General features: G+C 36.8%; 2 protein-coding genes and 2 pseudogenes across 5 annotated transcripts; 3 read left to right on the top strand and 1 right to left on the bottom strand.

Annotated features, from left to right (window-relative positions):
- Window positions 1–691: 691 nt before the first annotated feature.
- LOC143616005 (uncharacterized) lies at window positions 692–6,284 on the top strand. The gene is made up of 7 exons (XM_077088974.1): window positions 692–1,219; window positions 1,290–1,455; window positions 1,541–1,591; window positions 1,686–1,868; window positions 1,989–2,082; window positions 3,889–4,565; window positions 5,822–6,284. Exons 1-7 carry the CDS (start codon window positions 756–758, stop codon window positions 6,143–6,145), a joined length of 1,959 nt encoding a protein of 652 aa, XP_076945089.1. The 5' UTR covers window positions 692–755; the 3' UTR covers window positions 6,146–6,284.
- A 2,993-nt stretch (window positions 6,285–9,277) lies between these two features.
- On the top strand, window positions 9,278–18,443 carry LOC143616009 (protein EMSY-LIKE 3-like). 2 transcript variants are annotated; one of them, XM_077088977.1, is made up of 10 exons: window positions 9,278–9,400; window positions 16,190–16,404; window positions 16,482–16,591; window positions 16,678–16,903; window positions 16,986–17,198; window positions 17,280–17,348; window positions 17,430–17,651; window positions 17,743–17,811; window positions 17,883–17,943; window positions 18,128–18,443. In XM_077088977.1, exons 1-10 carry the CDS (start codon window positions 9,373–9,375, stop codon window positions 18,142–18,144), a joined length of 1,230 nt encoding a protein of 409 aa, XP_076945092.1. In that variant the 5' UTR covers window positions 9,278–9,372; the 3' UTR covers window positions 18,145–18,443. The 2 variants fall into 2 exon arrangements, with proteins under 2 accessions (XP_076945092.1, XP_076945091.1); XM_077088976.1 differs by having other exon boundaries at window positions 17,883–17,946.
- A 376-nt stretch (window positions 18,444–18,819) lies between these two features.
- LOC143616011 (protein EMSY-LIKE 3-like) lies at window positions 18,820–21,851 on the bottom strand (annotated as a pseudogene). The gene is made up of 10 exons (XR_013150586.1): window positions 21,824–21,851; window positions 21,167–21,381; window positions 20,974–21,083; window positions 20,644–20,877; window positions 20,359–20,573; window positions 20,223–20,291; window positions 19,894–20,115; window positions 19,736–19,804; window positions 19,596–19,659; window positions 18,820–18,973 (listed from the first exon to the last, which is right to left on the bottom strand). The product of XR_013150586.1 is annotated as a protein EMSY-LIKE 3-like (transcript).
- An 836-nt stretch (window positions 21,852–22,687) lies between these two features.
- On the top strand, window positions 22,688–24,435 carry LOC143616008 (F-box/FBD/LRR-repeat protein At1g13570-like; annotated as a pseudogene). The gene is made up of 3 exons (XR_013150585.1): window positions 22,688–23,698; window positions 23,801–23,959; window positions 24,049–24,435. The product of XR_013150585.1 is annotated as an F-box/FBD/LRR-repeat protein At1g13570-like (transcript).
- The last annotated feature ends 438 nt before the right edge of the window (window positions 24,436–24,873 follow it).

The following is a 24,873-nucleotide window of genomic DNA, read 5'->3' as shown; positions in this document are numbered from 1 at the left end:
TAATAATAAATTGGGGGCAAGTTCCGTACAGATTAGGGCAGCATGTAACGTAACAATGAAGATTTGATGTGCTTGATGATGTGATGTCACTTTGTTTTGATTGTTTTCAACTCAAAATCGTACATGATTTGTTTAGTCGTCTTTGTCATTTTTTTGTAGTAATATATGATTCAGAAGTTTAAGCAGTATAAGTTTAGTCGAATTTAAGCTGAAATGTAGTTTCATTTTGAGTTTTTTTCCTACTTATATGCAGCTTAATCATTAAATCTTACACATTTTATGAGCCGATTGCTTAATCATTTAAGTGTTACGCATTTTATGAGCTGATTTCGAGTTTTGTTTGTACAAGCTGTAACTTCTCTGATGACACATTACTGCATTATAAACTCTTTTTAAACATCAAATGCTTTTCATCCTTGCTTTTAACACAAATTAGTGTATGATTTAGTCTTCTGCTCTTCTTTCTCTCCTTATATAGTAATATGATCTACAAGTTTAAGCTTTTAAGTTTAAGTGTTGTTGAACATAAGCTGAAAATATAGTTTTATTTTGACTTTTTCGACTACTACCTTGCAGCTTAAACGTTTAAATTTTACATCTTTCATGAGCTGATTTTGAGGGGTTTTTTTATAGTACAGACAGTAACTTCTATGATATCTTTTTACACACCTTGCATTGTGAACTCTATACTAACAACAAATGCTTATGATTCTTGATTTTTTAACTTTATGTAGATTCTTCGTTAGCTGTCAAATATGTGGAGAATCAAGCAATTCATGCCTAAGGAGAAATCAGGACTTGAAGGTCGCGTGATCGACATTGGAAATCTGAAAACCCATGTTCGCCACGTCATCGCGGAGGGCGGGTTCTCGTGTGTTTACTTGGCTCAAGATGCTATAAATGGTTCAAAGCAGTATGCACTGAAGCACATGATATGTAATGATGAAGAATCTCTACAATTAGTGAAGAAAGAAATATCTGTGATGAAATCACTTCAAGGACACCCAAATGTTGTTATGCTATGTGCACATTCTATTTTTGATATGGGGAGAACAAAGGAAGCACTCCTTGTAATGGAGTATTGTGATAAGTCTCTGGTTAGTGTTCTTGAGAGCAGAGGTGCTGGTTTGTTTGAGGAAAAACAGATACTTTTAATGTTTAGGGATATCTGTAATGCAGTTTTTGCTATGCATTGTCAGTCACCACCCATTGCTCACCGGTAAATCACTATATATATTGCAATTTGTGCCTTTATTGCTTAGTAATCAATTTCATATTTGCAACTGTAGTGACTTAAAGGCAGAGAATCTTTTGCTTGGACCTGATGGTTTATGGAAGTTATGTGATTTTGGTAGTACTTCAACGAATCATAAACGTTTCGAGAGGCCAGAAGAAATGGGCCTTGAAGAAGACAATATACGAAAGCACACAACCCCTGCCTATAGATCACCTGAGGTTCGATAAAGGACCTGTTTCCTCATACGATAATTAATAGTCAGATCTTTTTTTTCATCGTTTCTAACGTGTGTTATTGATTCAGATGTGGGACTTGTTTCTTAGGGAAGTTATAAGCGAGAAAGTTGATATTTGGGTAAGTTTGCCGGTCTTTATGTGTCTTGGATGACATGCTAAAAGTGTTTGGGTTGACTCACAAATATGTTGGCGTGGAGTTTTATTTAATGCAGGCGCTCGGGTGTCTTCTGTTTCGCATATGTTATTTCAAGTCTGCATTTGATGGTGAATCGAAGCTTCAAGTTTTGAACGGAAACTATCGGATTCCAGAACAACCAAAGTACAGCTCATCCATTACAGATTTAATTAGGGACATGCTGCAATCTTCACCAGATTCCAGACCAGACATCACGCAGGCAAGAGCTTTGCTTGATTGGACATTCATCTCCATGAATTTAGGTTAGTTATAGATTGAACATGTTCATGGAACATAACATGTCCATGATCACTGATTCTACTTTGTTTGATTTATGCAGGTGTGGTTTTGTGTTAATGGTTTGCTACCTGATGGATTACAAAAGTCATTACCAGATAGACCACCTGAAATGCTTCAAACTGACATGACTGAAGGTAAGACACCAAATTTTATTGAATTCTTTCTTGATTCTGGTTTGACTTTGACCATAATGCATTGTGCACTTACTGACATGAACATTAGTTTATTCGTATAAAAATTCTGGCTTATTAGAGTAATTCAAAGTCTATGCTATCAATTGCGGTGCTATAGTGGTTATCGGTCCGGCTGTAAAATAGCGATCGAAATATCGGCACAAATATCGGTTCCGATATTTGCGGCGCGATTTACCGCTATTTTGCCGCTATTTGACCACCGCTATATCAGACTTATCGGTGAGATTATCAGTTCAATATTTTTGACCCAATTGTTAACTTTTGGCCCAAACCGTTACCTTTTTTTAGCCCATAGCCCAATTTCATTTTATTTAACCCTAAGCCCTAAATCAGATTATTATTGAACGATTAAAGACATCGACATTAATCAGATCCGATTCCTTGTTTCTTCTCCAGTGGAGGATTTGGTTTCTTCTCCAATCGACAATCAGATCCGATTCCTAAGCCCTAATATGATCTTGAACAACAATTGGAGGATTTGGTTGATGTGGACTCGGAGGATGATTTCATGGCTTTCGATTAATTGATTAAATCATGTCTTAAATTAAAAATATTGTTACTTTGTGTTTTGAACTATTGACTTTTATGATTTTGGTATTAAGACTTAAGTATTAATATTAGATAACTTTTGGTGTGTTATATATATATATACACACACAGCTATCCCACCGCAATAACCGATATCTCAGATATCGGTCATTGACCGATATCTGCTATTTTTTGGCATTAACTGCATAGTTCAAAGTTTAATTCTCAATTCACAAAGAATTGCCAGATAACATTTGTTTTGACCCCAAAATAGGTATATCTAGCTTAATTTGAGTATCTGCTATTTGTTATTAAGGTTTTATTTTAATATTATTCAAAGTAGAGAGGGTTCATAACAGGTGCAGGCTAAACGTGCTGCTTTCTAGTATTGGTCAAAGCAGGGTGTAGGTCTTTAAATGAACTGAACGTTCAGTAGTCCATGACACATTCAGCGGGAAGTTTGTTTATGTCTGTTTTGTTCAATAAATGGACGAACTTAAGCAAAAAGTTTTTGTTCATTTAGTTAAACAAACGAACATGAACACATGCGTCGTTCGCTCATTTATGTTTGTTTACATTATTTAATCTAAATTCGTTTATGTCTGTTCGTTTACGTTCGTCAGCTTACGTTTGTTAATATATTTTTTAAAGATTTTTTTGGCCCATTAAGTCTAGTTATAAAACATTTTAGGCCCAACACATTGTTTTTCATGGTATTTTTAGCTAGTTTTAGCTCAGTTATACTTGTTAATTTATCTTCAGTTATGTTCGTGTTGTTCACTTAAATTAAATGAACGGACACGAGCATGCTTTGTTCTTGTTCGTTCGGTTTATTTATATTGTTAACAAACGAGCATATTCATTTTTTTAACGAACAAACACAAACAAGAAAACTTTGTTCGTTTAATTGTTCGTGTTCTTGATCATTTGTTCAATTAAGTTAAACGAACGAACACGGGCATGCTTTGTTCGTGTTTGTTTACAAGCCTAGCAGGGCGGGTAGGTTGGTTGACTCACAAATGTAATTACAATGTTAATCTAATTCTTTGAATAAAACGATTTATGTGGTTGTATGCATCAGATTTAAACTTTTCCTTGACTTTTAGCTGTTTGTTTATCTTGATTCTTGATTTGACCTGTTTGAGATGATATACAGTAATACAACCCGCTCAGTGGTCAACGACTCAACGGGTCGAAAACACAAAACTATTACCTAATCTCAAGAATTAGGATTTTGTTATCATAATCACCTTAATATTATTGGTGCTGGTGGATTAACAGGTCTTTCAAAGTCTGCAAACAAATCTAGTCCAATGCCTCGTAGAAGTCCACCACCACCTCCAACCACTGCTGAGTCAGCACGGACCACACCCCAACCAGCGGGAAGTGGTGGGCCGATAGGTGCTTTCTGGTCAACTCAGCATGGTAAGGAATCAGCTGTTGCTCAAGATCTTGGCAAAGTTACATTTGATGAAGAGCCAAGTCTCCCCGAAAGGCGATTTTCTATGCACAAAACTAGCCCCTCACAAAAACCCGTTCAGGGCAAATCGGGCCCTTCAAAGGACTTTGAAATGAACTTTTTCCAGGATGGTACAAATGCTTTTGCAACCGAGTTTGATATTAATAAAGTCAACCCTAGGAGTAGTGTTGACTCTGGGAAGGAAGAGCAGTTAGAGGCTGAGGTGGAAAGATTGAAGGGTCAGTTGAAGCAGGTTAATATGGAGAAAAATGAGTTAAGTTCCAAATATGAAAAGTTATCTGCTATTTGTCGGTCACAGAGACAAGAGCTTCATGATTTGAAGCAAACTCTTGCTTCAACAACCCCGTCACCAAATAAAATCGCCACCAAAATCCAGTCATCTCCTGTAACTCAAAACCAGTCTCCCTCTCAGCAGGTAAATTTCTCAAAAGTTTTGTTAAAATGATTTCAAATGACAAAACTACTCCATTTAATATTGAAAACAAAAGAATGGGTGGGACCCACTTGAAAATAAAAATAAAAAAAAACACAAAAAATAACAAGTCAGTTAGACAAGTGCACATTGGTCATCTAGCAAGCTACATAACAGAACTTTTATACGACAAAGGACCTTGGTTTAAAAAAGCGTTAGGCGAGGCGAGGCGAGGCGTTTTGGTTCAAAAATCCGAAGCGCGAAGCGAGAGCTTCACGTATGTGAGGCGCTCAATTAAAAAGTTACTAAAAATTAATTATACATGACATATTTTACTTGAAAATCAATCATAAAGATAAAACATATTTGTAAAACTAAACATGAATACTTAATACGTAGGTTAAACATTATAAAAACATATTTAAAAGTTGCAAAACACTTAAATTCTTAGAGTAAAAAGTAAAAGGTATAGTAAAAAGTAATAATGAAGAAAAATACCTCTTGAGTCATAAACATGTGTAATAATTAGGTGAGTTTGAACTGATTTAAAAGATGGTAGTGATAACTAAGGAGAAGATAAACTTGAAACATCTAGAAGGTTGATATTTGGAGAAGCTAAACTTTGAATATGAAAATAAAGAGTGGTTATAATTAAATATAGAGTGATAAATATATATAATACGTTGGGTAATGTTTTATAGATGAGCCCCAATGTTATTATCTTAAGCAGATGGTCCCAAACAGCTACATTTTTAATATAATTTAGACTGAATCACATGAGGCGCTGCCTCAAACGCCTCACGCCTCACTAGCTAATGCGCCGCCTCAGGGCGCCTCATGTATATTAGCACCTTACGTAAAATAAGGCGTTTTCAAAAACGCCTTGGGCGCCTCACGCCTCAGGTGCGCCTTTTTAAACCAAGCAAAGGACGAAAAACCGCTGCAACACATGAACTTCAGTGACGTTTTTTGTACTTATTGAAGTCAGACATGAATAGAGTATAAACCCCAAACATAATGGACGAAAGCTGTAATTTAAAGTTTTATACAGTGGAAATAGGTCAAACACAGCAAAAGTTTCCCATATTAGTATATTTAAAATGCATAAGGTTTTCTTTGTTTCTAAAAATAGATTAGTATTAATGTAGTTTTTGTAATCATATTTAACAAGTTATTCCATTACTTACATAATTCAAATAACTTTAAACTGTGTTGTTCAATCGGTATATGTTCTTGATTAATGTTTGTTTGATGAAAAGGGACTGTTTGATGATACACCTCCAAAGTCTGAGCCAAACTCATGGCAGGCGTTTCCCGAGGCTTCTCCTGTAACAACTACCCCACCTGTAACAACTACCAACTCTAAATCTGTTAGAACCAGAAATGGCCACCAGAACAGCAAACCGCCTGGTGAAGTGGCAGCAGCAGCCACCAGTTGGGGATTTGAAGCAGAAAGCTTTACAGCGGTTCCTACCCCTAGCTCTCAGGTAAACGTGCATTTGAGTCCACCTCAGGGTTTTGGTGACTCCAAAAAGAAAGAAAGTAAGTCGAGTTCTCAACCTGCGGGATGGGCTGGTTTTTAAGGAGATGTTATCTCTATCATATATGAACTTTGTGTTGGAAAAGAGGAGATTTATGGGCTTGTTTGTCTGATGTGTGTTCTTGTATACGGATTCCAACTTTTGACTTCGTGTTATCGAATGATTTGCCAGTGTTTGTTTTTGTGGTTTTGAAAAATTTATACGCTTATGAAGAATATCAAGCTTTTGAAATGTCGTATCATAGTGAATGCGTTTTGTGGGTTCTTGTGAATGGTTAAACCGACTGGTGTACACGGTACGACCCAAAGTAAGTTGGTCGGGCACATAAACACATTGAAGTTAGAAATCAGATAAATGACACTTTTTAAGTATTTGACATTTTAAATTGGGTTTTGGGTATAGTGTATTTCAACAGAAACTTTAACCTCTTAAGATATAAATCGAGGTATACAGAAAAACTTAACCTCATAAGATATAAATTGGTATGCCGGATACACATTGGTATAGCCGCGGACCAATGGCGAGCAACGAGTCACCAATGGGATTGACATTGGTCACACACAGAGGATGAGGGTATTGCATGTTCTGATTTTTTATGACTGAATGTTAGTCCTACCAATAACACAAAATTGTTGCAGCATATACATGGTGATATTACAAGGTTGCGTAAGTTGGTTCGTCGCCATTAACATGTGATTCGGTTGGTTCATCACTATAAACAAGTGATATGGTTTGTCACCATTAACATGTGATAAGAGTATCAGTTGGAAACGTCAAGGAGTTGAACAGAGAAAGAGCATTGGATATGAAGTTAATGAATTAAACTTGAGTTGGCGTGAGTATTTGCACAATATGATTTGGATGTTTCACTACTTTTGACATTGGATTATTTCATGTCTGTTGGAGAATTCCCATCCTATCTGCTATTTTCTGTGAGTGAGGTTTTTATAATTTAGGAAGTGGTTTAGGAGTCGTAAGTAGATTAGAGAAAAAATATAGTGAGTTTTTTGTATATTTAAAAAAGTTTCTGTAAGAAATTTTTAAATATTTTATGAAAGTGGTTTTGAATGAATTAAAGAGAAAATGTACGATATAGGGACAAAAAAAGATTATTTAATTGAAAATGAAAAAAGAAAATATAATAATTTTTAGTGTAAATTTAAATTTGAAAACAGGGGAAGGATGTGAATGCTCTTAGTGGGTATTTGGGATTCCTTATTGTAGTTTCTTTTATAACTTATGGGTTATAAGTTATAAAGTGTTTGAGAAAGTTAGGTTTTGTGAGTGTATAAGGTATAAGTTACAACTTTTTAACTTATACCTTATGTCTTAAATAAGTTATAAGGATGTAAAAAAAGGAATCCCAAACACCCCCTTAGTATATCGATTTCTTCATCCTTCCGCATTATCAAACCTACCTACCTACTAGTTAAAAGAAACTAGTGTCCTGAGAATACACTTCACATCCACCGACTATACTAGTGTCTTGATGACTGATGAGACACTTCACATGTAAAAACACTTGATTACACTTAAAAGTTTTCATATACTTAAAATCGTAAAATGTAACTTCGTTTAAAGATAACATATTGTCTTATAGATAAATCATCATTTATTATCATAAACATTAATAATAAGAAATCTAAGACTTTGTACTTCAAATTATGTCAGGATCAATCAAGATGGTTCTGAACACCCAATTAGGTTAAAACAAAATTATAACCTAATAATCACACTGGTTGATTAACAAAGACTATTCAAATAAAATTGAACAAGAGTATAGCAGAGTATATTTATTTTCAACCTCAACTGTATTATGTAAGTCAGTGACGAACGGATGTTAAGGTCAGTGGGGAGTGTGTGTGTGTGGGGGGGGGGGGGGGGGGGGTTCACCCACTCAGATTTTTATAGGTTTTATATAATATCACATTTTATAGTGCTAATTTTAGTTAAAAAAAAATTCCAAGCACAAGCCCCTCATACTCAATTTTTTTCCCAAGTCCTAACCCAACCTAATAAAATGAAAACAAGCCCCCTCCTACGCTCCATATATATTAGGTTCGCATATACATTTTTACATAAATGAAAAAAGGAAATCAAATCGTACGTATTATCTCAACTCGTAAACCTTCTTGATTTCTTTATCTTATATATTAATATATTATTGATGCTTTATTTCTTTGTTTTTGGTAATGTTTCGTATGCGACTCTTTACTGTTAGAACTTAGAAGTGCTAATTCATATTATTAGTTTTATTTTTTTTTGTTGCTCACTTGCTTGAATATTATGAGAATGGAGTTCTTTACGGTATACACCAAATATTGGATGATTTTTGATCTTTTACTGCTTGAATTTTTTTGTCTTATGGGTGCTATGGAAAGTTTTTTTTTAAACCAATCTCCGGACCTAGTTTAGTTGATCTAGATAATCTTCTTCGGGATCTCGTTGATAGGAAACGAATCTTGATTACCACCCAAATCAAAGAGATGAGATACGAAGAAAATATTGGATTAATGAAATCACTTAGAGAATAATTGTCATATACATTTTGTTAAAATGTCGTGTATTTTTATTGGTTATATTTTCCCCTATCCCCAACTTATTTGTCTCATATACGATTACATAATTAATCTATCTATATTAAATAGTATTATGTAAGTAGTATTCCTAACTTATTTGTCTCAAATACGATTACATAATTAATCTATATCTATATTAACACAACAAAAAATATTAATAAATGCAAAACCCGTTAATTTCTAACCTATACCAACAACCACCAAGTTTGCCTATATATCTCAACTCTTGTTAACCAGAGTTTTGTCATAAAACAAAATATTGAGTATTGATACCTTTCAGCAGATTAAAATAATATTGACGACAACTTAAACCTTCCGTATGTATTATTGAACACGTTGGTCGGTAATACAATCAATTTAGTTGTCTTGATGAGCATTAACCATCGTGATTCCAAAAAAGAAAGTTAAGAAAATTAAAAAAAATAATGAGAAAAACATAGATTTTGTTAAAAGACTTGAATATATACGTACACAGACATTACAAGTAGGAAGTCAAAGTCAAAGTCAAAGACACAAGAATTAATTAAAAACAACCAATCGCTTTCGACTCCAAGACCAAACCCTAACTAATTAATTAATAAATCACCTTCAATTGAATCTGAATTTGATTAATTCCAATCCAATTGGTGAATCTAGGGTTTTGCGCGGTTAATTGTCGATTAATCCTAGGGTTTACTTTGCAAGCTGGCTATGGATTACGAACCTTACGATAGCAGCGGTAAGCTCTTTCACCCTCTATCCATTCATTCATTGATAATTTGAATCATTTCATATATTATTATTATTATTTTGTGCATTTTGTGTGTGTGTGTGTATATTGTTAATTAGGGCTTAATTAATATTATTTTTTTAAATTTGATGCTGAAGAAGAAAGTAGTTATATTTAGTTGAAATTTGTGTCTGTTTTTCTTTCGGCTTTTATTAAATGAGATATAATAAATGTTAAAAGATGAATGTGAAGTTTAGTGTTTGGTATTAATAATCAATGATACAGAGAAAAAGTGATATAGCAGAGTGTTATTGTATTGGATAAGGTAGAGTAGACCAACTTTTTTTTTTCTCGTTCATGTGCTCGTGCTTACACCGGGCCGTCTTGGATTTCTGATACTCAACTCAAAGTTTGGTAGTTATTAAATGATAATTTGATTATAAGTCAAGTAGGGCCTATAGTAAACATCTTGAGTAGCCTTCCTTTTTGGATTTAAAGATTGCTGCTTGCGTATCTGACGTATCCTCGATGTTGGGCTTCTTTTGGTTGCTTTCTTTTTAGTTCTACTTTTAAAGGACGGGAGCACGCGATCTTTCAGATTGTTTTGACATGATTTTTAGTTATGTATTAAGGGAACATATTGTTAGGATTAAACGCACACACGAAAGCAATAAACGAACACGAGGATTTAACGTGGTTCGGTCTAAACTGACCTACGTCCACGGGTGGCAACTAGGTATTTCTTTATTGAGTGACCAAATATTACAAGTACATAATGTTGTTTATATATAGACTGAACTAGGGTTAGTAAATTATTATGCAAGAAATCTAAACCGGGCCGGGCTTGGGCCCGACCGCCCACACCCGTCTCCTCTTTTGACTTCATATAATAAACCGGGCCAACAAGGCCTACGAACCCAACAATCTCCCACTCGGAGGCCTTGAGTACTCTCGTCTGCACTCCTGATTGTACTTCTGTAATCTGAACATTAAACTTCTTCTAGTTGCCACCGCTTTCTCATCAATTAACCTGAAGGCCCGTTGAAGCTCCCCGGAGCTCCAACACGTCAGTCATGGCTGAAACTGCCCCTGACCCGTTCTCTGTCCCTACCGGCTCCCACTGTAACGAACTACCGGATCCTGAGATAACCTGAGAACAAACACTCTCCATATTCAGCAAGTAATTCATTGGAGAGACTTTTACAGCTGGAATACTGGTTTTCTTAATCCACTGTCGACCTGGAACTGTAACTGAAACACGACCTGTGCTCCCACTGTCATGATGTCCCCCAACTGATTTAACCTTCCTAGCTCGTTCATCCTGAATCTTCACTTTGGCTCTGGGTTTGTTACTTGCAAAACGAACCTTCTTCTGCCCACGAGATTCTGTGAACCGGATTTTGTCTTTCACCAAAACTGGATCCACTCCTTTCGATGACATATCGACCATATACAACGAACCCATTTTCTTGCCACGAGCAACCACGAGATTCCCTTTGACTACTTTCCACTGCCCATTCCCGAACTTAACATCGTGCCCTTGGTCATCCAACTGCCCAACTGAAATCAAACGTTTCTTCAAACTTGGAATAACCCTCACGTCTTTCAAAGTCCAAGAAGTACCGGCTGAAGTTATCAAATCAACGTCTCCCATACCCGTAACCTCTAAAATATCATCATTCGCTAGTCGAACCTTTCCAAAATCCCCAAATTTAAGATTCTTCATCGTTTCACTACAGTGAGTGGCATGAAACGATGCACCAGAATCCATCACCCAAGCATCAACGCTACTCTCAACACTACAAACCAAAGCCTCATCACTACTGACCCCGTCATCTGTGTCGTCTTCTGTAACGTTCACCTCTTTCTTACCATTCGGACACTGATTCCTGAATTGTCCTTTCTCTTTACAACCCCAACATTCAATATCCTTACGAGTCTTAGACTGACTCCTCTTCCTGCTCCCACTGCCTCGCTGTTTTCCCCTACCTCTACCTTCTGTGACTAGCATATTGCCTGATGATTCACCTGAACTTCTGCGTCTTGAATCTTCTCCCAGAATCAGATCTCGAATCCCATCGAAAGTAATATTTGTAGACGAACTACAAACTGCAGTCACTGTTTGCGACCAACTGTCGGGCAAAGAGGATAATAACAAGAGGCCTTGAACTTCATCATCAAACTTAATGTCAACTGACACTAAGCGGGACAAGATCGAATTAAGATTATTGATATGAGTTGTAACTGACCCACCCTCTTTCATTCGAGTTGTCACTAACTCTCTGATAAGATAGACCTTATTCGCTGCCGAAGGCTTCTCATACATGTTGGATAGTGCGTCCATCATACCACGGGCTGTGGTTTCTTTCATGACGTTAAACGCCACATCTTCCGACAACGATAATGTAATACAAGCCCTAGCTTTCTTGTCTAACTTCTTCCAATCTGCTTTTGACAACTTTTCTGGTTTTTCATCCTCAAACACTACATCCAAGTCTTTCTGACAAAGTAGTGCCTCAATCTGCATCTTCCACCAACCGAACTTCTGTCCGTCAAACTTCTGTATCGAAACTTTTCCGTCTTCTGCCATGACAATGACTAAAACGAAAAACTGGATAAAACAGAGACAAACACAGCAATCGCACGAGCCTGAACTTAACGACTGTTCTACTGAACTCTGTTAAAAAAATCAACCTATTTATACGCAGCGGAATATCGAACTGAAAATCAGAAACCGAAACTTTAAACTGAAACGATAAACCTGACAAACGCGGTTGGCACTGGTTCTCCGTTTCTTTAACGCTTCTTCTGACTTGACAACGATTCTTCAATGAAAAATAGAATCCTGATTCAACTTGTTCTTGGTTTGGTTAGGCTGATCAGCGATAACAGGTAATCAGGCCGGCTTCACTGCTCGGCTACCACACTTATACTTCGACCACAAACCCGTAACGGCAGCTGGTTACTCAGTTCTGTCGGCTAGACTGCCCGACACGACTTTTAGCGTTTGATGCTTCTTGAATGACGATCGAACAAATCGGTAATAGGGTGGCACTACTGCCGGCAAACCCTAATCGAACTGATGACCAACAAGACGAACCCGGTGACCGCTGGGTTAATTTGGCGGCTGCCAAAAAACGAAACCCTAGATCAACCCTATCTTCTGCAACTCAAAAAACAACAAGCGTTGGCTTACGGTGGTGTATGGCGGTGGACTGCCCGACACGACTTTTAGCGGTTGATGCTTCTTGAATGACGATCGAACAAATCGGTAATAGGGTGGCACTACTGCCGGCAAACCCTAATCGAACTGATGACCAACAAGACGAACCCGGTGACCGCTGGGTTAATTTGGCGGCTGCCAAAAAACGAAACCCTAGATCAACCCTATCTTCTGCAACTCAAAAAACAACAAGCGTTGGCTTACGGTGGTGTATGGCGGTGGACTGAACCCTAGTCGCGATCTTCAGGCCGGGTTTAGTGGCGGCGAAACAGCGGCGGCGTAAACCCTAACGACAATCGGAGAACCGTAGCGGCGGCGGAACCCTAGCGCAGTAGGGTGGCGGCGGCGGGAGGTTTGGCGGCGACTCGGCTGGTTTAACGTGTTCTTCGCGTGATCCGAACCCAAGCTCTGATACCACTTGTTATGATTAAACGCACACACGAAACTGAACACACACACGAAAGCAATAAACGAACACGAGGATTTAACGTGGTTCGGTCTAAACTGACCTACGTCCACGGGTGGCAACTAGGTATTTCTTTATTGAGTGACCAAATATTACAAGTACATAATGTTGTTTATATAGAGACTGAACTAGGGTTAGTAAATTATTATGCAAGAAATCTAAACCGGGCCTGGCTTGGGCCCGACCGCCCACACCCGTCTCCTCTTTTGACTTCATATAATAAACCGGGCCAACAAGGCCTACGAACCCAACACATATATTTATGACTTGTCTTTTAGAATGTTTACAAAGGTATATTCGTGCATAATAATATCTTTAACCTCTTTATACGCCAATGCTTTTATGCAATGTGCTCACCAGCTCAGCGTTTCTAGTGGCTTGATATGAGGGTTGTTAAGCAAAGTTTGCATCTTGTTTGAAATATCAACTTTATGCTGTTCAGATGATCAGATCGGAGGTAGGAGTAGAGGCTCGCTGATGAATGATAAGTGTGCTCAAGAAGTAACCTAAATTTAGGAACCATAAAACGAGTATCAGGACATTCCTCTTAGATAAACCAGTGAATGTGTTGTATATTGATTGCGTATCAAGTAGGGTTTCTATATTTAGAAAATAATATTACACATAGATACCCTCCAGTCTATGTTAAATCATGTAACTTGCCTAATACTCTGTATGCTATTGGATGTATATACTGAAATACTGATTAACTCATGGATTGGTACTTGCCTTTCCAACAGTTAGAGCTTCACAATAGGCACAAATGGAGCTTGACAAATATTCATTTGCACTTGCTTGCATTGCAACTGCACATATGCTAGTTAGAACATAGACCATAGCTATTTGTTTTTACCTTTTTGAAGTGTGGTCCTTGTTGAGGGGTAATTCTCGTAGTAAATCTGTTACTTTGTTGGGTTTAGGTTCATGTCTTAATGAACTGTAAGCCTGGAAGGGTATATAATGTTGTATATTATCCGAATCCATAGCTATTCTCGTAGTAAATCTGTTACTTTGTTGGGTTTAGCCCTGCTTGTGGTGCGCACATATGATGTATATATGTGTGAACCCTCGGGTGGGCAAAAGTGAAATTGCACTAATTTTGACGTTATTTTACTAATCTCGTGAAAATAACGTTAAAAGTGACGGACGGTTAATCAGGCATCATGTAGTGGCGTTGATAGCCGAAAGACAAGGGTACATGCACCGATCAGCCGGTGTCCCGATGATTGAGTGCTATGTGCCTTATGTCCAAGGCTTGATGCAAAACTACTATCGAGCCGGGGGTCTCACCGAAAGCAGCCTCTCTATCCTTATAGGGTAGAGGTAAGGCTGTCTACATCTTACCCTCCTCAGACCCTACCATAGCTTTGCTATTGGTGGGATATACTGAGTACGATGATGATGATGATGATGATGATATTATCCGAATCCATGTTGCTTGTTTTACATACATATGAATGATGGTTCCATACTTTTTGGGCGACTGCAAGTACATGATGACAGTGCAACTGTAATTTCTATATGTTCGTGGTTGGTACTAGTGGAATATCAACAGAATATAAAATGGTTTAAATATCTGTGATACATATATCCTATGCTATCAATATCGGTGCTATAGCGGTTAGCGGCCCATCAGTAAAATAGCGGTCAAAATAGCGGTCCAAATATCGGTTCCGCTATTTGCGGCGCTATTTACCGCTATTTTGCCGCTATTTGACTACCGATATATCGGTTAAATCGGCGAGTTTATCAGTATAATACTTTTGACCCAAATTTGTTATCTTTTTGGCCCAAACCCTTACCTTTTTTGGCCTATAGCCCAATTCCATTTGATTTAACCCTAAGCCCTATATCTGATTATTATTGAACGACTTTACACATCGACAATCAACTTCCTGTTTGTTGACTTTTATGATTTTGGTATTAAGACTTAAGTATTTATATTAGATAACTTTTGGTGTTTTATACACACACACACACACACACACACACACACACCGCTATCCCACCGCTATCCCTCCGCAATAACCGATATCTCAGATATCGGTCATTGACCGATATCCGCTATTTTTTGGCATTAACTGCATAGCATATATCATATGTAAATCACTTCTGATGCCTGCTCCCCAACTTTAAGAGCTAATTTGTCGTTTCAAATATGTAAAGCACCAAGTTTTTGCTCTACCATTTTTAGGATAACATAACTCATAGGTGAATTTCTTTTCATTAACCGAAAGTGCTGCAGGAGCAGATGATGCCCCGGGGTACTGGTTTCGATGACCTGATACTCGACAGTGACTCAGTATTGATATTTGACTGTGACCCTGCATGGATTAAGTAGCCGAAAGGTTATCTGAGAATTTGAATTTGAATCTTTCGTTTATATTTTATTTCAATTGTTTCATTTATTTTTTATTAGTTTAATCTTTTGTGGGGTTGTTATCTTGTTTTTAGTTCAAACCTTATAAAAGATTAAGTACTTATAAACGTTTGACCTAAAATCAAGATAACAACCCCGCAAGAGATAAACTTATTAATGATAAAGATAATATTCTTGAATAAAAGTTAAAGAAAGATTCGAACTCCCAGATAAGCGTCTTCAAATTTTAATTCTCATATAAGCGTTCAACTCCTTAATCTATGTAGAATCACAGTCAAGTGCCGGTCCCGGTTTAGGTATCGCCGTTGGGTTTTAGGTTGTTGGGTCTGGTAGCTCCTCACATCCTGATAATGTAGATGCCATCTCACTCATGTACATATATATCTGTCATTTGGAGATTATGCCTTCTAATGATTGTCATCATTTACTTCAAGTGGGTAGATATATTATGACAGATGCTTATATCATAGTTAAATGGTTAGATTCATATTACCAAGGTCTAACTAGAACCTTTCTCCAGAACAGCAAGATAAGAATAAGTTGTGTATACTTCATAAATGTATGCAATCTAAGACTAACATGTACAATATGTGTTGAAGCATAGTCAATGTAATAGTACTAGATGTAGAAAAACAGCAAACATGTATGGAAATGGGATCACCCATGTAGTATCGTGGACACTAATGGACTGGGTGATTAGTTTATGTTAATGGTTTGTATTAATGGCAGGAACTGATGATGATCTTCCGCCATCTCATCAAAACAGAATTCCGAGAGGTGGACGTGTGGCAGGTAATGGAAGAGCTGCAGTTATGGGTGGCGTACAATATCCTCCTCGGATGTATGGGGAAAATGATATGGAAGCCCAAATACATCTCCTTGAGCAGGAAGCATACATTTCAGTTTTACGAGCCTTCAAAGCTCAAGCAGATGCAATTACTTGGGTATGTTTTGTCATTATATATATGCATGAATCTTACGTGTTTTAAATCTTAGATGTTCAATAAATGAATTTTTCCAGGAAAAGGAAGGTTTAATAACCGAGCTCAGAAAAGAATTGAGACTGTCAAATGAAGAACACAGGGAGCTTTTGCTTAAAGTAAATTCAGACGATGTTATCCGAAGAATAAGGTCCAATAGTTACTAAAACGTATATTGCCATGTTATGATGTTGAATTTGCTTTTCTGATTTCTGGCTATGTATTATGATGACATAGGGAGTGGAGACAGTCGAGTGGGCTTCAACCTGGGATGGTCAACACGAATCAAGCGGTTCACGATCCCTTACCGAGTCCATCTGTCTCAGGAACCCGTAAGAAGCAGAAGATGACCTCATCAGGACCTTCTCAGTCTTTTGGTGGGCCACCACATGTACCTCTACCCACTTCTTCATCTGCTAGAAGAGCACCCGTGACAGGGAGTAAGGGGAAAAACAAGAAATCTGTAAGCTCATTTTTATATTTACTCTATTTACCATTTTTATCTTATGCTGTTCACCAATTCACTCTTGTTTTGTCATGGTCAGATGATGGGTGGGGCGTCTTCCATAAAGCCTCAGCATCCTCCGGGCCCAAATGGTAGGGCCCAAGTTGGTAACCTTGCGACTTCTGGTGCAGTTGCAAACGTGCCTGCTGAAACATCAGCATTCTCCCCATTAATTGGGAAAAAAGTAAGAACTAGGTGGCCTGATGACAACAATTTCTATGAAGCTACAATAACAGACTACAATCCTGTTGAGGTAGTTTGATTTCCTTACATGCATGCATTCATGACTTTTTGCCTCCAATCCTGGAAGATGTGCTGAAAATATGACTTTCAGGGTCGGCATGCTCTTGTATATGATATGTATACGACAAATGAGACATGGGAGTGGGTTAATCTTGCTGAGGTATGTGTAGATAGATCTTTTATTATGTTTTTTGCTTTTATCATTTTAAAAATATATGTATTATTTGTTGTTGATGCATAGATATCTCCAGAGGATATACAATGGGTGGACGGTGAGGACCCTGGGATTCCTCATCGTGGAACGGGTCGACCCGTTGGACGAGATAATGGTGCAGGTGGAGGAAGAGGCAGAGGGATGACCAAGGATCAATCAAGAAAAGATTTCCCACCATCACAGAATGGTGTAGGAAAGAAGGGTTTAGATGATATTCAATTACTCAACACTGATACACTAATTAAGGAGGTAAATAATTAAAACATTCAAGGCCAGTTTCAGATTCTGTTAAATCGTGTTTTCTTGTTTTTAACGGTTTATTATTGATGGACGTGTGCAGGTGGAGAGGGTGTTTGGATCTGGTCACCCAGATCCTCTTGAGATAGAGAAAGCTAGGAAAGTCTTGAAGGTTAGCTCAACACAAAGTCTGAAATTTTGTACTATTTTTTAAAAAATGTCATTGATTTTGATATTATGCAGGAACATGAACAAGCACTTGTGGATGCCATTGCAAGATTAGCAGATGTATCTGATGATGAAAGTGGTACAACCTCATTTTAACTCTACTATGGTTTTTACATTAAAGACATAATGCTTAAATCAACCGTTCTTCATTTGAATGCAATCTGATAAAAAAACATGATAAATCTTTTACTTTCGATTTATATTATTTACCAGCTCATTTCAACTCTACTAGGGTTTTTACTTATTGGTTGGTGTTACAGATGAAGGGGGGCGATGATCGATGCGTGGACAGCCAATGGATTGAGAATAGCCGAGCGATTAAAAGTTGCGTGTAGCTTTTTATGGAGAGGACCGTAAATGGCATGGGGAGAGATGATAGTGACACAGACTAGAGATGTTTATTTAAGGGATAGAGGTTGCAAAAGTGCAATGAGAGTGTTTTAAAAGGCTTTGTAAAATATCATGTTTGTTGATTTTTACTTAGTTATATGTGTAGCAGTTAGGTCACTGGGAGCAGCCTCTCTGCCCGGAAAGATCCGGCCTCATTGCACCCTTCACTGTGAGTAGGATGTTGCTGGTGTTTGTTGGGTTGGAGAAAAGGGTTTACTTATTTTGTTCATACGTAAATAAATTCATTTGCGGATTTATGCACTTCACTTTGAGAGTGTTGTTTAGAATCTACAAGATGGGTTTTTGGTGTAAAGACCAGACCATCTACCTTTAATAAGTTTATTTAAATTGACAATAGAACCAAGTTATCATACAACTGTCAGTTCCTCATATCAAAATTACATGAATAATCAAAGTTACAAAATGAGTCATCAAAAATCAAAATCCATTTGGATAAAGTTCACAACTCATTAACTTTGATGTCATTTGAGTTCTGTTTTTGAAATAATTTCATGCTATCTGAGAACACAAATGATGAACATGATGAAGATAATTTACCCAAAATACTAAAATTTCTTCTAAACATTATAACTAATGGGTAACCATAAAAAATCATGATATTATATTTTACAAACACAATCTCTATTCCTAAAATAAACATCTCTATCGCCTCTCCCTGCTTGTATCGGGTTATCCACGCATCAATCACTCACAATCTGTAAAGCCACTCAACAAAAATCAAATTGCTGATCATAAGTAGGGGTGTAAATTTCTAACATGCCATTGAATTCTTGGATTTGGGTTTAGCATAAACGTGTCAGGGTCCGTTTTGGGTCAAACACTCATTTGCGTTTAGGTAAATGGATCGTGTTCAAAACAGGAAGGATTGTTCTTTTTTCAAAAGAATGTATACCAGGGAACTAAGTCCATAAATTAAACTTACCTTTTTATAGTTAAAAAGGGAAACTGATATAAGATTTTGTAATAAAAATGTAAGTGTTGCATGTAAATTTGTAATTTTTTATTTTAAAACAATAATATGCCAAAAAAATGGGTTAAACGGGTCCTGTACATGTCAACCCACAAATATTCGTATCATGTTTGGTTCATTTGTCTACCACGATATTCGGTTCGTGTTGCGTTGGGTCCGTATCAGGCTGGACCCACAAACCCTTGGAAACGACCCGTCCTAATCAAAATTTGCAAACAATCTTGCCCCAGAAAGCACATTTATAGCCAAAGTAATGACTATTGCTTGCTTCACAATTGCACAATCCAAATTATTATAGTTATCATGTTTTCTATGTAAAAACTTATTAGAGTTAAATGAGTTTGTACCACTTTCACCATCCGAGATATCTGCTAGCCTTGCAATGGCATTGGTAAGTGCTTGTTCATGTTCCTGCATAATATCAATATCAATAATGACATGTTTATAAAAGATAGTACCAAAACTTCAGACTTTGTGTTTTTCTAACCTTCAAGACTTTCCTAGCTTTCTCTATCTCATGAGGGTCTGGGTGACTAGATCCGAATACCCTCTCCACCTGAACATATCCATCAATAAATGAACTGTTAATCTAGAATATAAGATTTAACAGAATCTGAAACTGATCCTGAATGTCCAATTAAATACCTCCTTTATTAGTGTATCAGTGTTGAGTAATCGAATATCATCTAAACCCTTCTTTCCTATGCCATTCTGTGATGGTGGGAACTCCTTTCTTGTTTGACCCTTGGTCAACCCTCTACCTCTTCCTCCACCTGGCCCACTATCATGTCCCACTGGTCGACCCGATCCACGATGAGGAATCCCAGGGTCCTCACCTTCCACCCATTGTATATCTTCTGGAGATATCTGCATCAACAAAGAATAATTTCAAAACGGAATCCATCAAAAAATAATACAAATACTTTTTAAAGCGGAAAGAAAAAAAATATATGAATAGATTTATCTAGGGTTACCTCTGCAAGATTGACCCACTCCCAAGTCTCATTTGTCGTATACATATCATATACTAGAGCATGTCGACCCTGAAAATCATACTTTCAGCACATCATTCAAAGTCCAAAAGTCATGCATGTTAAGAAACTAAACTACCTCAACAGGATTATAATCTGTTATTGTAGCTTCATAGAAATTGTTGTCATCAGGCCACCTGGTTCTCACTTTTCTCCCAATCAATGGGGAGAACGTTGATGTTTCAGCAGCCCCATTTGCAAGTGCACCAGAAGTTGCCCGATTACCAAGTTGGGCCTGATGGAGGGTGCTGAGGTTTTATCGAAGACGCCCCACCCATCATTTGACCATGCCAAAACAAAGGTAAAATCGGGGGAAAACATAATATAGAAATAATAGTTATTAAAAATAAATAAAAAAAATCAGCTTACAGGTTTCTTGTTTTTCCCCTTGCTCCTTGTCACGGGTGCTCTTCTAGCAGATGAAGAAGTGGGTAGAGGTACATGTTGTGGTGGCCCACCAAATGATTGAGAAGGTCCTGATGAGGTCATCTTCTGCTTCTTACGGGTGGCTGAGACAGATGGACTCGGTAAGGGATCGTGAACCACTTGACTCGTGTTGACCATCCCTGGTTGAAGCCCACTCGACTGTCTCCACTCCCTATTGTCAACATCCAAGATAGCCAGAAATTAGAAAAACAAGTTCCTCGGAGATTTGGAATAATAAGACGGTGTGTAATTATTAAAACTATCGGACCTTATTCTTCGAATGACATCATCTGAATTTACTTTGAGCAAAAGCTCCCTGTGTTCTTCATTTGACAGTCTTAATTCTTTTCGGAGCTCAGTTATTAAACCTTCCTTTTCCTGAATAAATTCATTTAATGTACATCTAATTAAAAACCCGACTGAAAAAATGTAAGATTCGTGCATATATAATGACAACATACCCAAGTAATTGCATCTGCCTGAGCTTTGAAGGCTCGTAAAACTGAAATGTATGCTTCTTGCTCAAGAAGATGTATTTGGGCTTCCATATCAGTTTCCCCATACATCCGAGGAGGATATTGTACGCCACCCATAACTGCAGCTCTTCCGTTACCTGCCACCCGTCCACCTCTCGGAATTCTGTTTTGATGAGATGGCGGAAGATCATCATCAGTTCCTGAAATAATCTAAAGTATTAGCATACAATAATCATCTGGTCCATTAATCCATACATGTATCATATGTTAGTTACTATTAGATTGCATACTAGGTTCTAAAAAAGGTATTTGTTAGCTATGACTTGTACTGTTGAAATGCATTTCACAGTTTTGTATCGTGCTTTCTTTGAAAGAGAGTTGTTATGCATTGTAGACTTATAACAAATGACAACATTGTTGAAGAAGATGTTCATAAAATACAAGCTTACTGAAGGTGTAATGGTCGTATCCTAGTGCAGCAGTTATAGCTGATTCCAAATAAATTTATGTTAACTCTGAAAAAACAATATACCAACACATTGCTATATTATAAGATTCCAACCAAACACTTAAGTCTCTAGAGCAAATAAAGCAGAATTAAGAGAGAAAGAAACAGTATAGAGTGCTGTGAAAAGAGCTTACCGCTGCTATCAAAAGCTTCCTAGTCCATAGCCAATTACCCTACGATTAATCCACAATAAACCAATCGCCTGTGTATGGGTGATATTCAGTCCATTGAATTAGGGTTTGGTTTTGGAGTTAATTCTTCTTTTCTTTTCTTTTCTTTTCTTTTCTTCTGGGGTTTTGACTTTTTTACTTTCTACTTGCTTCTCACTTCACTTGTGTTATTATCTTCTTATGGTCAACTCAATATCAATATATTCATTTTTATATTATGGATATTGGATTTTCATAATCTTCAAAATTTACCATACTTTTTGCTGCCCTTTTAAAACACAAACAAAAGTCACTCACTCTGTGTTCTAATGATTTAACTGAGAGGAAAAAGTTGATAAGTCACACTTTTATAACTTATTGAAAAAGAATAAGGGGTTTTCATAAGGAATTCCAAACACCACCGCAAGTCCTATCCAACTGCTAGCTTTGTCCTACATACAAAATAATAATCCATAACAATCCTAATTAACTTGCAACTATTTGATTAATAACAATGACCATTTAATGAATAACTAATCTTTTTTTTTTTTTTTTGAACAGCTTACGTTAAGTAATCAATAAGTAAGTTGTTTACCCATCAACTCGATCCATTTCCTATGAACCCAATCCATGAAATTTAACATCACCACCAACTTTGATTTCAATAATTGTTGATTTATTAAAACACATATATTTATATATGCAAATACAAAGGGAAAAGAATATATATGTATCTCAGTTTTGTATTTGATAAGATTAATAGAGACGTTTATTATTTTGTATTACATCGAAAATACCGTGGTATATATGCATACAAAGGATAACAAACAATTTATATACATTGACAATACCACCATCATTTTAATTGGTTAAAAGAGACGTTTATTATTTGGTATTAAAACTTTCAAGTTTTCTGAATTCTCCATCTAAAAGTTAAACAATTATCAAAGCATCTTCAATTGCAGTCACTCATGATCAAAGTTGCTTCCAAGGTTACAATTTAATCTGTTTTACTTATTGTTTTCATGAATTTTTCATTTGTAAAAGAAAGTTTGTGTGTTTTAGTGGCATCGATCACGCTCATTGTTTTTTTTAGAACAATGGAAAAGGTTGACCTAACAGTACATAACAAGGCATCTAAATTTGCATCAGAAGATGTTATCTCCAACATGCCCGAGAATGTGATAACTAATATTCTGAATCAATTACCAGTACGAGATGCCATGAGGACTAGCATCTTAGCAAGAAACTGGAGGTTTAAGTGGACTATGCTTACGGAATTGAAAATTAATTTTCAGTTATGGGAGAGATTTAAGTAGACTTCTTCTTCTTCATCTTAAAGGTCCCATAACAAAGTTTTCACTCTATATAACAGGTGACATGGTATTGGATGGTGAGGATATTAATCACTGGATTATGTTCTTATCCACAAAAGGAATTAAGAACCTCACTCTTATAAATTTTCGCCAAACACCGGTTAAGTTGCACACCCATCTTTTCTCTTGTCTAGACTTAAAACATTTGAGGCTTCAAAACTGTTCTTTTCACATGCCACCTAGCTTTCATGGTTTTCCAAACTTATTGAGCTTAAAGTTTTATGATGTAAAATTCGAAAGCGGCAACTATGGAGAATTTATCACTTGCTGTCCGTTACTTGAGGTTCTATATATTGGTAATGATGAGGAGGATCCTATGAGAAAAATGAAACTGATTGAGTTTGCAAAATTCGGAAATCTCAGAAAGTTATCTTTGTCATTGTGTAATCTTGAAAATATAACGATCACAAGTTATACCATCTTTACGCTTGCGCGTTATTTTCCAAAACTTCAAGAGCTTTATCTGAATTTTGCAAAGTGCAATGTAAGACTATTTAGGGCCTCTGAAATTTACTTTGCGTCATATATACAACTACATAACACAATGAATTTACTAACCAATTAATGTGTACAACTTTTCTTATAGTATAATAGAGAGGAAGGTGTTAGAAAGCGGGCTCCCATCGGTTTTCCATGCCTCAAGATTCTTGAATTATACGTGATAGATTTGAGCATCGCTAATATGTTATCGTGTGTTATTGAAATGATGCGGGGCTCACCGAATTTGCAGTCCCTCAAGATTGAAGTGAGTGAAATATATGCGTATCATATATATGCTTCTAGTCTTAGTCTACGATATAGCCATGCCACTTAATGATGATATGGATCTTGTAGGTTCCATGCGAGGATGACGTGCCAACCCATGCACTTGGTTTTCCAGAGATAGACTACAACACAACGGGGTCGTTGCAGCTACGAAGTGTGGTGTTTGAATGCTTTAATGGTTTAGAGAATGAAATGTGTTTAGTACAGTATTTACTTGCTTGTTCCCCGTTTCTAGAGTACATGATTATCGACACCAATGGTGGCAAGTTGATGTTTGCTAAGAAGTTGCTGGAGTTCCATCGAGCCTCCCCGGTTGCCGAAGTCTATATCTACTAGTTATAGTATTTTGAACCTTCATATGTTGTATTTCCTATGGTTTTGTGTGAATTTGGTTCTTCTTATGCTTTTGACATCACTCTTGGCTTATGTAATTCATGTGAAACTTCTATTTTAATTATTGTGGCATTCTTTCTAATGTGAGAAACTTAATCACAAATTTCACACTCACGAGACTTCACCAATACGGATATTAGTCAATATGCGATTGGCCATCATGTTTCACGTAAAAGACACCTTAAGCTAACAAGGTTTTAATAGTGTAATCCTCATTTTCATCAATATTTTAGCTAACAAACACACACACACACACATATATATATATATCCTTACAATTTGTTCACTTTTAAAAAATCCCCTACACCCGATTTCTTGTATCTATCTCTATACAATTAAATAACAACTATTTCTTCCTTTTAATATATATATATTTTTTTTCTCAACTCACAAAATATACAGGGAACGAATATATGGAGTGAATTGACTCCATATATTTAGGGAATTAGATGAAGTGCAAAAAAATGATAAAATTTCAAACTTTTCATTAAATTATAACTT

This window comes from Bidens hawaiensis, unplaced genomic scaffold (genome assembly GCF_021521415.1).
Source record: "Bidens hawaiensis isolate Kalapana, Puna unplaced genomic scaffold, B.hawaiensis_p1.1 tig00045233_1, whole genome shotgun sequence".
NCBI lineage: Eukaryota > Viridiplantae > Streptophyta > Magnoliopsida > Asterales > Asteraceae > Bidens > Bidens hawaiensis.
This window is presented reverse-complemented; position numbering and strand designations above follow the sequence as displayed.